Consider the following 13,538-nt stretch of genomic DNA (forward strand, 5'->3'; position numbering starts at 1 on the left):
GACTATGACAGTCCCCGAGCCTGTGCACCTGATGGAGGGAATGTTTTCTGAGGTCCACACTGTAGTCTCAGAAGTTGGCATCCCAGTTACAGCAACACATTTTGATCTCCAGGAAGAGATGCTCTGGATGGGAAACCACAGAGTGAGAGCCTTAATAATGCTTAGTTTAACTGTAATACATATTAACTTTTCAGCTAAGTCATTCTGTCTTGGTTTTATTATGTATTTATTATTTATCTTTAGGGTCATGCAACCTCGTTCTTTGGACCTACAATGGGCCGTTATTCATCTTTCCAAGTGCATGCAACAGATGACATCCGACACATTCAAAGTTTGGAAACGGGGGTTTTGTTCCTTTCTAAGTGCAACCTCAAATGCTTTACCCGAGGAGGCCTTGTTATGTTTGATTATCCGTGAGTGATGCAAAATATTGGTTATTATAGAAAACCTGCAGCTTTGAAATATTTTTTTTTTGTCTTACAAACGTTTCTTCCTATGTGTTGATTTTAGGATGGAGGAAGGAGCTGATATGCATAGTCTTCTTATGACCGAAAACAACATGCTATTCATGGGTGGTTTACAAAACTATGTGGTTGAAGTTGACTTAAATACAGTTCAAGAAACTCAAAAGGTGAGACTGAGCCATAAGGCTTTGCATGATATACTGCAGTTTACCAGATTGGTTCAGATATTTTTGGACAAATGACTGGCTGTTTACTGTCTTGTTTACTTGGTAGTTCACAGTTGAGGTACCTGGAGTGGCAATCATGCGTCAAACCAGTCGTTTCTTCTTCTGTGGGCACACGTCTGGCAAGGTAAGGATGACTCTATCATATTGCTATTGAAATGAGTCTCTCTACTTTGTCTCTCATGTTCACCTTCTGTTAAAACAGGTAACTCTCCGGGACCTACGCACCTTCAAAATGGAACATGAGTTTGATGCATTTTCTGGCAGCCTGTCAGACTTTGACGTTCATGGGAACCTTCTGGCTGCCTGTGGGTTCTCTAGTCGAGGGCTGAATGGGTTAGCATGTGACCGTTTCCTCATGGTGTATGATCTCCGCATGATGAGAGCAGTTACTCCACTTCAGGTGCACGTGGATCCCCTCTTCCTACGCTTCATTCCTACCTATACGTCACGCCTTGTGATCATCTCACAGTCAGGTATTTCACAAGCGATTTGAAGTTTTTTTCAGGTTCTTTAGTCAGTTTGTTTTTAGGTTTTCAACTTTTCGTCAGTAAATGTTTCCCATGATTTTCCATGGTAGTATGATTTATATTCAATCATCACAGTACAGAGGAACTGCTTCCTGAATTCTTACGAGATGTTCCACACAGTGATTTCTTCTGTAGTCATTTGTGTATTTGAGTCAAGCTGTTTCCTGTATGCTAATGCAGCCGACCTCCTGGTTCTTTCCCCAGGTCAGTGTCAGTTCTGTGAGCCCACTGGTCTTGCCAACGTGGCAGACATTTTTCACGTCAACACCGTCGGCCAATTGCTGATGAGTTTTGACGTGTCGTCCAGCAAGCAAGCTGTGGCCTTTGGAGATTCGGGGGGATGTGTTCATCTATGGTCGGATGTTCCCGAGGTGTCTTTCAATGACTACTCCCGGGAGACAGACTTTGCCCTGCCATGCCTTGTGGACACATTGCCTCAGCTGGATTGGAATCATGACCTGTTGCCCCTCTCTCTCATCCCCATTCCACTGACGAGCACTGAGCCGCTGCTGTCAGACTGGCCCACTGCTCTGGCAACACCAAGCCCCAGGTAACATAATCACAACTGTTAAATAGAAGCTAACCACAGGCACCATGGTTAGTTAAAATTAAACTAAATCAATAAACTATAGCTGGAGAAAAAAATGATGTATGATTTAATTTATCCCCTTGCTCTCCTGTTTTTTCTGTCCCCTCTGGTCGAGCAAGATTCCAGAATTTAAAATAAATAATAATAATAATTTGTAAGATTTAAAAAGTAATAATAAAAATAAATAAATAAATCAGATTATCAAGAGGAGCTTTATACCCATAAAGCTCTCTTTGGCAAAGCAAATTTGTTCAACACGACACAGCAGCCAGACCATCATTCTGCTGCTACCATGCCAGGCAGGACAAGTTAAAAGTTAAAAAAAGTAAACATTTCCATCTAAAAACACAGTTCTTTTCAACAGACGAGCTCCTCCTGTGGATCAAGAAATCCTGCGCACCATGAAAACTGTTGGCTTCATCGGTTACGCAGCAAACCCTCGTACGCGCCCCCGAAACCAGGCATGAGTCCACGTTAACCTTGTCATTCTAACCAGAAAATGTCAGCTCTGCAGATTCATACATTTTGCATTTGCTTTTATCTGTATAAAAGAAGCTTTTTTTAAATTTTGCTGTGAGCCTCATTTTCATACATAGTTTTCTGAAATCTATGTGTGTGTTGGTTTTAGGTTCCGTATAAAATTAAAGATGTGGAGCTTGATTATGATAGTTACAACCAGGTCCCAGAGTCACCGATTGGGCGTGAAGAAGAGCCACACCTCTGCATGGTCCCCAAGAAGTTCAGAAAGGTTGGACTCGGCCTATTCTTATTTTCATAGCAGTGTGTTTTATTATCTTATAATAGTTTATTTGTTTCTGTTGTCTAAGATAAAGTTTAGTTTATTATGATATTTGATAAGGAAGTCTTTGTGCTGCTTCAGGTCACAATTAAATATTCTAAACTTGGACTGGAGGACTTTGACTTCAAGCATTACAACAGGACCTTGTTTGCCGGCCTGGAGCCACACATTCCCAATGCCTACTGTAACTGCATGATTCAGGTGAGACTCAAATACTTCTGTTAAAACTTGTTTTGGTGTAATAATTAATAATATGTTTTTAATCCCTGGTTCTTATTTTCACACATCAGGTATTATATTTTCTGGAGCCAATCAGGTGTCTTGTGCAAAATCATTTATGCCAAAAGGAATTTTGCTTGGCCTGTGAGCTCGGCTTTCTCTTCCATATGTTGGATTTGTCACGAGGAGATCCGTGTCAGGTAGCTTTATTTTTTATTTATTTATTTTTTGTAGATCAGAGCAGGTTGGTCCTACAGACGTTTGTGTGAAATTTGGTGTGAAATTTCACCCACATTGTGTCCGAACGGCACTTTTACTAACATGTCAGTTGCAACTTCTGTCCCCTTTAACAGGCAAGTAATTTCCTCAGAGCGTTTCGCACCATCCCTGAAGCCTCAGCTCTGGGTCTGATCCTTGCAGACTCAGATGAGCAAACCGGGAAGGCCAGACTTGGTCGCTTAATCCAGAGCTGGAATCGCTTTATCCTCACACAGCTTCACCAGGAGACACAGGAGCAGGAGGGTCCACAAGCCTACAGGGGAGCCAGCAGCAGGTCAGTTTCTACAGAAGCACATCTTTGTTCTGCTTGAGTTAAACACACTAAGTCTGCAGCTGTTTTTGGCAGAAAAACTTATCACGTCTGAGTTAAGGGAAATGAAAAAGTTGGCTGTGTTTGTGCTTTTTGCAGCTCTCTGGGCTCATCTGGTGAGTCTGCTATTGGGAAGCTGTTTGGTTGTGAAGTAGAGAACAGCAGTCTGTGTCGCTGTGGGAAAGAAACAGTCCGCTCGTCCCTCACGCTGCTGTTCACCATGCATTACCCAGAACAGAACTCTCAGGGTGAGTTTCAGGTGCTTTTCACATCAATCGGTGATGATAGTCTTGATAAAGCATGAATTAATAAGAAGTAGGGAAATATTTGCTATCAATCCATTAATTTCATTTTGACTCATCAGAAAAAACCACGAAGGAGTTTGACTTTGCTGAAATTCTGAAGAGAAGCATATGTCTGGAACAGAGCACTCAGGCGTGGTGTGAAAACTGTGAGAAGTATCAGCCTACAGTGAGTCCCAGCTTGTATTCACTCAGCGTACAACGTATCGTGTCGTCCATCCTGCAGGATGATGATGATAATATTTCTGTGCGTCTCTGCAGGTGCAGACACGCAACATACGATGCCTGCCAGATGTTTTGGTTATAAACTGTGAGGTGAACAGCGCTAAAGAGGCTGAATTCTGGAAAGTTCAGGCAGAGGTGACTGTCGCTCATTTCAAATACAACGGAAACATAATTCATGACTTCCCTGTTTATTTATTAAATGAATACATGGATAATGTGTTTGTTTTTGCCTGTCTTCACAGTATGCTTTCAATAAGGCCATGCAGAAAGAGGCAATAGAGTCTGCAAAACCTAACAAACCCCCACCCATGCCAACTGAGTGGTGCTTGGAGTAAGATCCCCTTTAATGAAGAATATGAATGTTATTTAGACTAAAAGAATTCAGATCAAAATATTCCTTTACAGATAATGTCAGCTCTATTCTTTTAGTTTAAGTTCATTCTGTTTTCTTCTGATAAAACTTATGAAACTTTAAGAGAAAAAAAGCAAATATTTACATTTTAAAAAGCTGGAAAAATATATGTTAAGTAGATATGGATGATCTACTGAAAGTGTCTAAAAACCACTTGAAGCTTCATATATTGGTTACATCTTTGTCCAGTGAGGAGGAGATATGCAGTATGGAGGGCTTCACCTTTGACACTCGGGTGGAGGATCTGCGACATGTTTGGATCCCTCTCACTCTGAAGATGTCCATCAGCAAAAGTCAGGGACTGGAGATCAGCAGCTGGCCTGAAGGAGAGGAGGTGCAGGATATAGTCTTTATGTTAAAAAAAAAAAAAAAAAAAAACTAATTTTTTAGACTTAAGTGCCCGTAATATCTTGATATGTTGTCTCCGACTAGTTAAGTGCTGCTGAAGAGGCGGAAGGTGCTTCACTTTATGACTTGGTGGTCACAGTGCCCCACATCCTGGACACTCGCACGGGTGGAAACCTGGTTGCGCACATCAAAGTGGGTGAGACCTACCATCAAAGAAAAGAGGTGAGCGGAGCTTAGATTTGAGGGGGTTTATTTTATGTTGAGGTAATGGGCTTCACTAGTTTAAAATAATTTCTGTTTCAGGGAGTCACACACCAGCAGTGGTACCTCTTCAATGATTTCTTAATTGAACCCAATGACAAGGTAATATTTTACCACCAATTTACCATTTAGCCATCACACTTGCTGTCATGTTAATGGTTTATATTTTTATTTGACAAAGACTGAAGCTGCCCAGTTTGATGTGAACTGGAAAGTTCCAGCCATCCTCTATTACGCCAGGAGGAACTACCACACCAAATACGACCTTCGTAGTAAGTTTCAGGATTGAAAATCTGAGCATTTTACATCTAAATGTACAGTCCGGTCATCCAGGCTTCACTGTTGCTGGTTGTTTCAGTTAAAAATCCCATTGATGCTAGCGTGCTGCTGACGGAGGCCTCATTAGCAAGGAAGCAGAGGAAGAGTCACGCCACTTTCATCCCCCTCATGGTCAGCGAGATGCCACAGGCCGGTGATTTGGTGGGGTTGGATGCTGAGTTTGTCACACTAAATCAGGTCAGGTTGCTTTTATATCACTGCTTTCAAATATGCTAACTTTATGTACATTGTTTACTTGCGCTACAGTGGCCTGGTTATACACTGCCTGTCCACAAAAGAAAGTGACCTCCTGGATTTAACTCAGCAAACAGATAAGAAGCTCACAACTGGATAATTAATGCATATATGATTATGTTTCAGTTATGTTTAATATTTCCAAATACTTACTTACTTACTCACACATACTTCTACACTGAGTAACTTTAATTTTGTTAGATTTCAAGATTATATATTTGTCTCCCTTGGGAGAAATTTGGCTCAGTTTAAGAGGCACTGCTGCACAATAAAACCAGCACAACAATAATATAACATCTAAGACACTAAAACAATTAACAATAAAAAGCAGGCAAGAACGTCAGTTCTAACTTATTATTACTTATTAACAATATTTATTGATCAAACCTGCCCAAACTGATAATTGCTTACATGTGAGGTCAATAGATACATGAATCATTTTATAACAAAGGAAATATGTAAATCAGCTAAATAAAGATGAGGCTTATTAGTTGAGCGTTGATGTTTAAAACCGTTGGACGTTTAACCTGTCTGTGTCTGCAGGAAGAAGCTGAGCTTCGCAGCGACGGCACCAAGTCCACCATCAAGCCCAGTCAGATGTCTGTAGCCCGGATCACCTGTGTGAGGGGCCAGGGCCCCAACGAGGGGGTCCCTTTCATAGATGACTATATCTCCACTCAGGAGCAGGTGAAAGTGACACAAGAGCATATGCAGAAGATTCATTTTACCTTTACATAACTCAGATCTGCTGTTTAGCTCCTTCCTGCTTCTTCATAATTATCAGGTTTTCTTCATCATTCAACTCATAGTCAGTTTAGTTATTTTTAAAAGTTAGAGTTATAGAATAATATGTGATGATTTATCTGATAAATCAAAGTAAGATAACCCCCAAACGCTTGTCCATATTGAGTTTTATATAGCCAGACAGAATTCATGTCTTCATTCAATAGTTATGGAAAAAATGTAAATATTAACCATAAGAAGTTACTCTGTTTTTACTGTCATAAACCTTTTAAACTGCTTCAATATGCAGCTAATACTTTTATCCATTTGCTTACCAGGTGGTGGACTATTTAACACAATATTCTGGCATCAAACCAGGGGACCTGGATGCCAAAATCTCCTCGAAGCATTTGACCACACTGAAGTCCACCTACCTAAAGCTACGCTTCCTCATTGACACAGGAGTTCGCTTTGTCGGCCATGGTTTACAGAAGGACTTTAGGGTCATTAACTTATTGGTATGTTGCTTTACAATTGTTGCCCAAGTTAAAATCACTGGAATGGGTTTTTCAATCATTTCACCTCAGATTATTTTAATTTTTTCTGCAATAGTAACTTAAATCTCTTTATCTGCTTCATTTAAGGTCCCAAAGGATCAAGTCATTGACACCGTCTACCTGTTCCATCTGCCCCGCAAGAGGATGATTTCTCTGAGATTCCTCGCTTGGTATTTTCTGGGTAAGTGAAAGTACAAGAAAGGAGAAGTGTCAAGTAGATTGTCTGACATTTTGGCCTCTTCTTTTGATTTTAAGGTGCAGCGTAACAAAATCAAAGGTCAATGACAGAAAAATGTAATATATCATGAAAAATTGTTTCTATTGGTATTCCATTTATATCTGCTCGCTGTAGCGGCCACATACATGGCAGCTGCTATATTTATGCCACCGTTTTCACTACGGTGTCTCTGAATGGACAAACAACTCTGTGTATGAAGTGAGAACTCTCCGAGCTTTAAAACTGCTCTACCGACTTTGTTTGATAGGTGCTAGAGCACAGTTTGGGGTAATTAACGCTTTAAAAAGAGCACATAGAAGGAGACAGTGCACAAGTTACCTGTAGTGCAGTCATCGCTGCACCTGAGGCCACTGGATTCACTCAGAGATGAACACATGCCTGTGTCAGTAAGAATTTTGGCCACTGACGGCCACCGTCCATTCACAGCTGTGCTTTGTATTTGAAAGCCTCTCAATACCCATATTTACTACTAGATGTCAGTAATTCTTACACGCTACGCTGTACCTTTATCGTGTTGGGACCAGATGTCCTGTGTGTAGGATATGATGTCTTTTCACAAATAAATATGTAGTTTCCTCAGTCTCCTCTCCAAGTACCTACACATTATTTACCATAGAAAAGCCAAGATTCTTGAGATTTTAATGTTGTATACTATTCCAGGTCACACTCATAACTGTAGATTCATTATTTTCATATATATGCAAGTACATCCAATTTATATTTGAAGCCATACTGTATTTCATTAGCAGATGATACTGAAACAAAGACGGTTGTGGCGTTACATCGTTGCCAAATACCTTGATTAGGGTACCAAATACACTGGCGAGCGTATTTATTAATTCAGCAGCGCATTTCTTAATCGAGCGAGCACATTGCTCTGATCGCAGGAGTTTTTAATTACTCGCGGGGCCGTGAACGCAGCACAGCGAGCGTAAAACACGCCCCCCCCCACACTCACCAGTACGCTCTCGTCGGAAAACTCTGCTCGCGCTCTCTGTTCAGAGGGCGTATTTGTCAGTCGGGGGCGGTAACCTTCTGATTAATCTGATTGGCCAGAATTTTCAGTTCCAATTCGGTGACAGCACGGGGCGTCAGTGTTCCTGTCTGCTGCTCCTGAATAAAGTTTTATTTTTAAATGACTACTAATGAGTAATGGCTAAACTAGCTACAGAACGTAAATGTAGAGCAGCTGTAACATGAGCTAATAACAATGAGTGTTACCAAATAAGTCAACAAGTATGTGTGAAAGAGTAATACAAGAATAAAGAGGGAAGATAAAAGAGTGATAGTGAATAGAGATGCACAGGGAATCTGTGAAATATAAGTTAATTAGGAATCAAATTTAGGTGATTATTACTCAGTTATTGGTGGAACATGGAAAGCAAAAGGGACAAAGCAGTTTTCATAAATATTTAAACAGTTTAAATAAAATTTAATGGAGAAAAGCCAGTAAGCTCTGGATAATTACCTAACAAACTAATAATAAAAGCGATCGGATTACTGAGGGTTAAAACTAAATAAACATATTAATACTGCACATATGTTTGTCAATGAATGCATTATTATGTTAATTTAAAAGATGATCAAGTCATGTTTGACAACAGATTAAATAAGTGTAAACACAATAATTTCATACATTTCTGGAGGGAAATATTCATCTCAACCAACAAGCTAGCATTTATTAAAGATCAGACATGATGGTCCTCATTAGCCTCCATATTTCTTACTGATAACCACTTCTGTAAGGTTAAATGAATAGGTTGTTACGGCTTACTTTCATCTAATTATTAAAGCCGTGTGGTAGTATATAATGTCCCAGCAGTATGGACGGCTCTGCCTCGATATACTAAGAGTGGTGACACTCTCACTCCTGTATACAAAAAATGTTACTGTAGACATTCAATAGTTCCAAACACCAGATCAGACTGCAATCATCACCAATACATTCCTTTAGTTTCCAGAGGTAAATCAATGCAATATCAGTCTTATAAGTCACGAAAATGCTTGTACATTCTGTCGACGTCCTGCAATAACATATTTGCGTCTGTTAAATGTGATACAATTTTGTTTAAATGTATTTTGCCTTTGTATGTTATAGCTATTGTGCTTTTACACCATGTCCTCACAGCCTTTTTGTTTTAGTTAAAAAAAAAAAGTGTGGTCACGGTCTCATATTATTTATTTCAGTGTACTGATCAAGTGCATTGTTATTCATAGATTCATGGAATTTGATGTGTAATATGACTTTGGTTAGTGGAAACGTATCATCATCTTGTTCTCATATTGCTGGTTATGTTTAGCCCGGAGATGACATTTCGGGGTCCTGTGTTGTATTTTAAGGTGAACAGTTTTTTCATGTACTGGGGATTTTAATGTGTAGTAGCAGGGAAACCTCTGGAGTTTGTAATGCTTTTTGTTAATTCTCTATTACATATAACAGAAAATCACAGAGCAGATGACTTGTAATTATCCAGAGCTTACTGGCTTTTCTCCATTAAATTTTATTTAAACTGTTTAAATATTTATGAAAACTGCTTTGTCCCTTTTGCTTTCCATGTTCCACCAATAACTGAGTAATAATCACCTAAATTTGATTCCTAATTAACTTATATTTCACAGATTCCCTGTGCATCTCTATTCACTATCACTCTTTTATCTTCCCTCTTTATTCTTGTATTACTCTTTCACACATACTTGTTGACTTATTTGGTAACACTCATTGTTATTAGCTCATGTTACAGCTGCTCTACATTTACGTTCTGTAGCTAGTTTAGCCATTACTCATTGGTAGTCATTTAAAAATAAAACTTTATTCAGGAGCAGCAGACAGGAAAATTCTGGCCAATCAGATTAATCAGAAGGTTACCGCCCCCGACTGACAAATACGCCCGCTGAACAGAGAGCGCGAGCAGAGTTTTCCGACGAGAGCGTACTGGTGAGTGTGGGGGGCGTGTTTTACGCTCGCTGTGCTGCGTTCACGGCCCCGCGAGTAATTAAAAACTCCTGCGATCAGAGCAATGCGCTCGCTTGATTAAGAAATGCGCTGCTGAATTAATAAATACGCTCGCCAGTGTATTTGGTACGCTCATCAAGGTATTTGGCAACGATGTAAGGCCATAGACGGTCCTGTTACATCAGCAAGGCTCCCATAAGCTGGTGCACAAGAAGTCTTTATCCATATAGATGTGTTTTAAGAGTTTAAGGGATTAATAGTGTGGAGCTCTGCTTTCTTCAAAGATTGTCATATATGTTGTGAGTAGTTTTTATTTAATTCAAGTAACTTACAGGGTTCAGTAAAGGTTATAAACCTAAAGCAAATATGCTTTGTGCCAACGTTACAGACAGACAGGCAGGATGCTCTAAGCATCATAGAAAGCTTGACACATTTTTGCGGATTAAGGCTGTTTCGGTGTCTTCTGTTGTTTCAGCTGATGCCAGATGGTCAGTTTTTGTTTTCCAAACCAAAATTAAAATAGTTGGGGAAACAAAGTTTTAGTTTTCCAATTTTGTACTTAAAGCAAAAATAGTTAATAATCACTCAGATTCCAGTTTATTTATTTATTTTTCAGTTTGCTCATCTGAGACATGACCCAGAGGTTTTCTCTGCTTTGTGTATGCTGGCTAAACTGGGGCTTTTTTGTGGGCGGTTTTATCTAAGACTCTTGAGTCCAGCATGTGTTACCATGGTGATTATCTGGTTTACACGGAGCCAATTTCATAACACTGGAAATTCAGACTTTCAGATCAATAAGCCACTGATCTAACTTATACCCTCTGCTCCTGTAGGTGTGTAATAAATCAACCTAAACGTGTGATAACATAAAACATTCTCGCTCCGCATGCTGCAGACTTGAGTATAGAGCAGAGCCACAGAGCAAAATACCAAGGTCCAAAAAATATAGTCTCCTACAAGCTGCAGATCATAGAAGTTTTCTCCTATGTTGGGAAATTTAAGATAAATTCCAGCTGGAATTACCTAAAACACAGCATCCAATAGGGATGTGTGTTGGGGTCAACTTCATTAGGACTTGTTCAGTATCTGTGCCTCTTATGCTTTTTAGGCTCAGTTAGGAAATGTGTTTGAAGCACTAATCTGATGCTAAGCAGCTGGAATGTGGCTACAGGAACTGTGATGACTTACCGTTTCTGATTTACATTTTCCTTGTGTCCACAAGACCTCAACATTCAAGGGGAAACCCACGACAGCATAGAGGATGCACGCACTGCCCTGCAGCTGTACAAGAAGTACCTGGAGCTGAGTCATGGAGGCGGGAATGACGAAGTCAGGAAGGTGCTCAAGGGACTCTACGAAAAAGGCCGGCAGCTGGACTGGAAAGTCCCGGATTCGGATACAGGAGACGGTCAAGGTAGCACAAAAAGTATGGCTTTACAAAATTATATGGAGGCTGATAATAAATGACTTGTAAGATTCATTTAGATGTAGGGTTAAACAGGAAACGCTGTCCGGCGTGGACTGAATGTGCCGTCATGTCTCCAACAGGTGCTGCTGTGTTTCCCTCTGTGATGGGGCTGTGAGCCGCTGTGACCCTACAATCACTGGAAGTTTTCACTAATCTTTCAGTTCAGTTAGCGAAACATTTTATACGTATTTGCATTTATATTTCCGTTTACAGTATTTGTACAGGTCCCCCTCCCTCACAAGCTGGAGACTTTGTTATTCATTGGCTAAACAGCTTCATTCATTTAAACGTTTCATCTTCACAAGTTTCCAGTAAAAAGTACTTTTGTATTTTATGATTAATTTGAGATGTTTGTACAAACACTTTTGCGATGCAAATAAATGAATGTGTTTGATGCCAGGAATTGAGAATCACTTTATTTTACACAAATACATGAGAACCAAATAATCTGCTCTCCATGTTTTATGTTTATAAGTCTGTTCAGATTAACCCTTAAGTTTTTTCTTTTTGCAGTGTTACATTTACAATTTTTACTCTTTCTGGTCAGTAAGTAGGAAAAGAAAAGTCCTCCCAAAAACTTCAACCATTACAGATATTTTCCACTTTTCTATCCCAATTTTTCCATCTTTACTCTGAGTCAAAATTACTAAATATGTAAATATTCTTATTTTAAATGCCACTTGAATTGCATGTTTCTGTTTTTACGAAAGAAAAAAAAAGTTATTTTCCATAAAATAGATGTTTGAAAGCTGGGGGGTTTGTTTTGTTTTAGCAGTCTTAAATGTACTAAAAATTAGTAACACTATTGAATTTCAAATAAAATCCCCATCTACCTGACATGCATTGCATGGAAAATAAATACCCCCTCCCTCAGAAAAACTGAGATTAAGTGGTCAAATTTGCATTTAAAGGGTTAAAATAATTTGAAAAATTACATATTTGGTATTTTCAATTAGGACTGAAGTATACATATTTTCAACTGATAAAGTAGAAAAAACAATCATCTATAATCTTTTTAACATTTTTAAAGAGGACTTTTTTGTCCTTCAATGATCTGAAAAGGCAGGAAATTTGTCCCCACGTGTCATGTTGAATTTCAAGAAAATTTCAATTTCAAAGTTCTTTAGAAGACAAACTTTCTGCAAAAAAAACCCCCAAAACATTCTGGGATGTGTCACCCAGAATTGTGGCCTAAAATTGGGGGGAAAATTACCAAGAAGGGCAAGAAAAACGTCCCTATGGGCCTGTTTGAAAGTTTATTTTCTTGAGATCTACCTCAAACCGCTGAAGAATTTCTGGATGCTCCAAAGTGGTGTACAAACCTCAAATGTAAAGCATTGAATAGATCTTATGACAAAAATTGAGATTTTTGAGAATTTGAACCCAATTGAGATTTTATCTAGATATTTTCCCCTCATTAGAAAAGTTTTTGCTAAGCTAAATACATTTAAAATTGATGAAAAATTGACAAGCCGTGTAAAACAGTGCAGTTGAACTCAAAACTTGATTACTTTACTTATTACCTCTGCAGGTGATGTCTCAGCATTGTTAGCAGCTTTGCTAATATTAGATGGTTTTAAACAGTCTGAGAATATTTTGCTCTGATAACCCTGGAAAGTACATCTGTTACCACTAAATTCCAGTTTATGGGATTTATCTTTTCACCCTGAGAAGGTTGGAAACCACTCAAAAAAAAAAAAAAAAAAAAAAAAAAAAAAAAGATACTCCTGAAAAATCCTGTTCATGCACCGATGACTCCCTGTTAGAAATAACTCTCAGGCCAGTCTGCATAAAGGCAGTCCCTGCCTACTCCAAGTCCTGGAGCCACAAAACTACATTTGTGTCAGGGTTTCACTGTAAAGCAACCTTTCTGGCTTTAACCAGTGTGATGGTGCCACCTGCTGAACATTTCTGGTACTGCATACATTTCATCTTCTCTGGCACTAAAATTGTTAAGATTTCAGACCACTAGCTTATACCCCGCATAATATTCTGGTGCATGATTGAACCCCTTAAGCTGTACAGCTTGCCTTACATATGGACCCATACGAATCTTACAACCTC

The 13,538-nt window shown here is 39.2% G+C and overlaps 1 protein-coding gene across 3 annotated transcripts in view; it reads left to right on the top strand.

Annotated features, from left to right (window-relative positions):
* Nucleotides 1–11,868, top strand: part of pan2 (poly(A) specific ribonuclease subunit PAN2) — a 12,564-nt gene extending 696 nt beyond the window's left edge. For 2 of the 3 annotated variants that reach the window (XM_042004726.1, XM_042004727.1), the window contains exons 2-26: nucleotides 1–142; nucleotides 244–413; nucleotides 511–631; nucleotides 738–815; nucleotides 894–1,164; nucleotides 1,423–1,768; nucleotides 2,172–2,268; nucleotides 2,436–2,555; nucleotides 2,688–2,807; nucleotides 2,897–3,025; nucleotides 3,179–3,378; nucleotides 3,514–3,662; nucleotides 3,779–3,885; nucleotides 3,978–4,076; nucleotides 4,184–4,272; nucleotides 4,543–4,687; nucleotides 4,786–4,923; nucleotides 5,005–5,064; nucleotides 5,144–5,234; nucleotides 5,321–5,478; nucleotides 6,079–6,222; nucleotides 6,597–6,776; nucleotides 6,903–6,996; nucleotides 11,229–11,432; nucleotides 11,555–11,868. The exon at nucleotides 1–142 is cut by the window's left edge and continues 164 nt beyond it. In XM_042004726.1, coding sequence (XP_041860660.1) covers nucleotides 1–142; nucleotides 244–413; nucleotides 511–631; nucleotides 738–815; nucleotides 894–1,164; nucleotides 1,423–1,768; nucleotides 2,172–2,268; nucleotides 2,436–2,555; nucleotides 2,688–2,807; nucleotides 2,897–3,025; nucleotides 3,179–3,378; nucleotides 3,514–3,662; nucleotides 3,779–3,885; nucleotides 3,978–4,076; nucleotides 4,184–4,272; nucleotides 4,543–4,687; nucleotides 4,786–4,923; nucleotides 5,005–5,064; nucleotides 5,144–5,234; nucleotides 5,321–5,478; nucleotides 6,079–6,222; nucleotides 6,597–6,776; nucleotides 6,903–6,996; nucleotides 11,229–11,432; nucleotides 11,555–11,589 — 3,487 coding nt within the window. In that variant the 3' untranslated portion in view covers nucleotides 11,590–11,868. The remainder of the gene's footprint in view (nucleotides 143–243; nucleotides 414–510; nucleotides 632–737; nucleotides 816–893; nucleotides 1,165–1,422; nucleotides 1,769–2,171; nucleotides 2,269–2,435; nucleotides 2,556–2,687; nucleotides 2,808–2,896; nucleotides 3,026–3,178; nucleotides 3,379–3,513; nucleotides 3,663–3,778; nucleotides 3,886–3,977; nucleotides 4,077–4,183; nucleotides 4,273–4,542; nucleotides 4,688–4,785; nucleotides 4,924–5,004; nucleotides 5,065–5,143; nucleotides 5,235–5,320; nucleotides 5,479–6,078; nucleotides 6,223–6,596; nucleotides 6,777–6,902; nucleotides 6,997–11,228; nucleotides 11,433–11,554) is intronic. The other variant, XM_042004728.1, reaches the window with a different exon arrangement.
* The last annotated feature ends 1,670 nt before the right edge of the window (nucleotides 11,869–13,538 follow it).

The sequence above is a fragment of the Melanotaenia boesemani genome, chromosome 13 (genome assembly GCF_017639745.1).
Source record: "Melanotaenia boesemani isolate fMelBoe1 chromosome 13, fMelBoe1.pri, whole genome shotgun sequence".
Lineage (NCBI taxonomy): Eukaryota > Metazoa > Chordata > Actinopteri > Atheriniformes > Melanotaeniidae > Melanotaenia > Melanotaenia boesemani.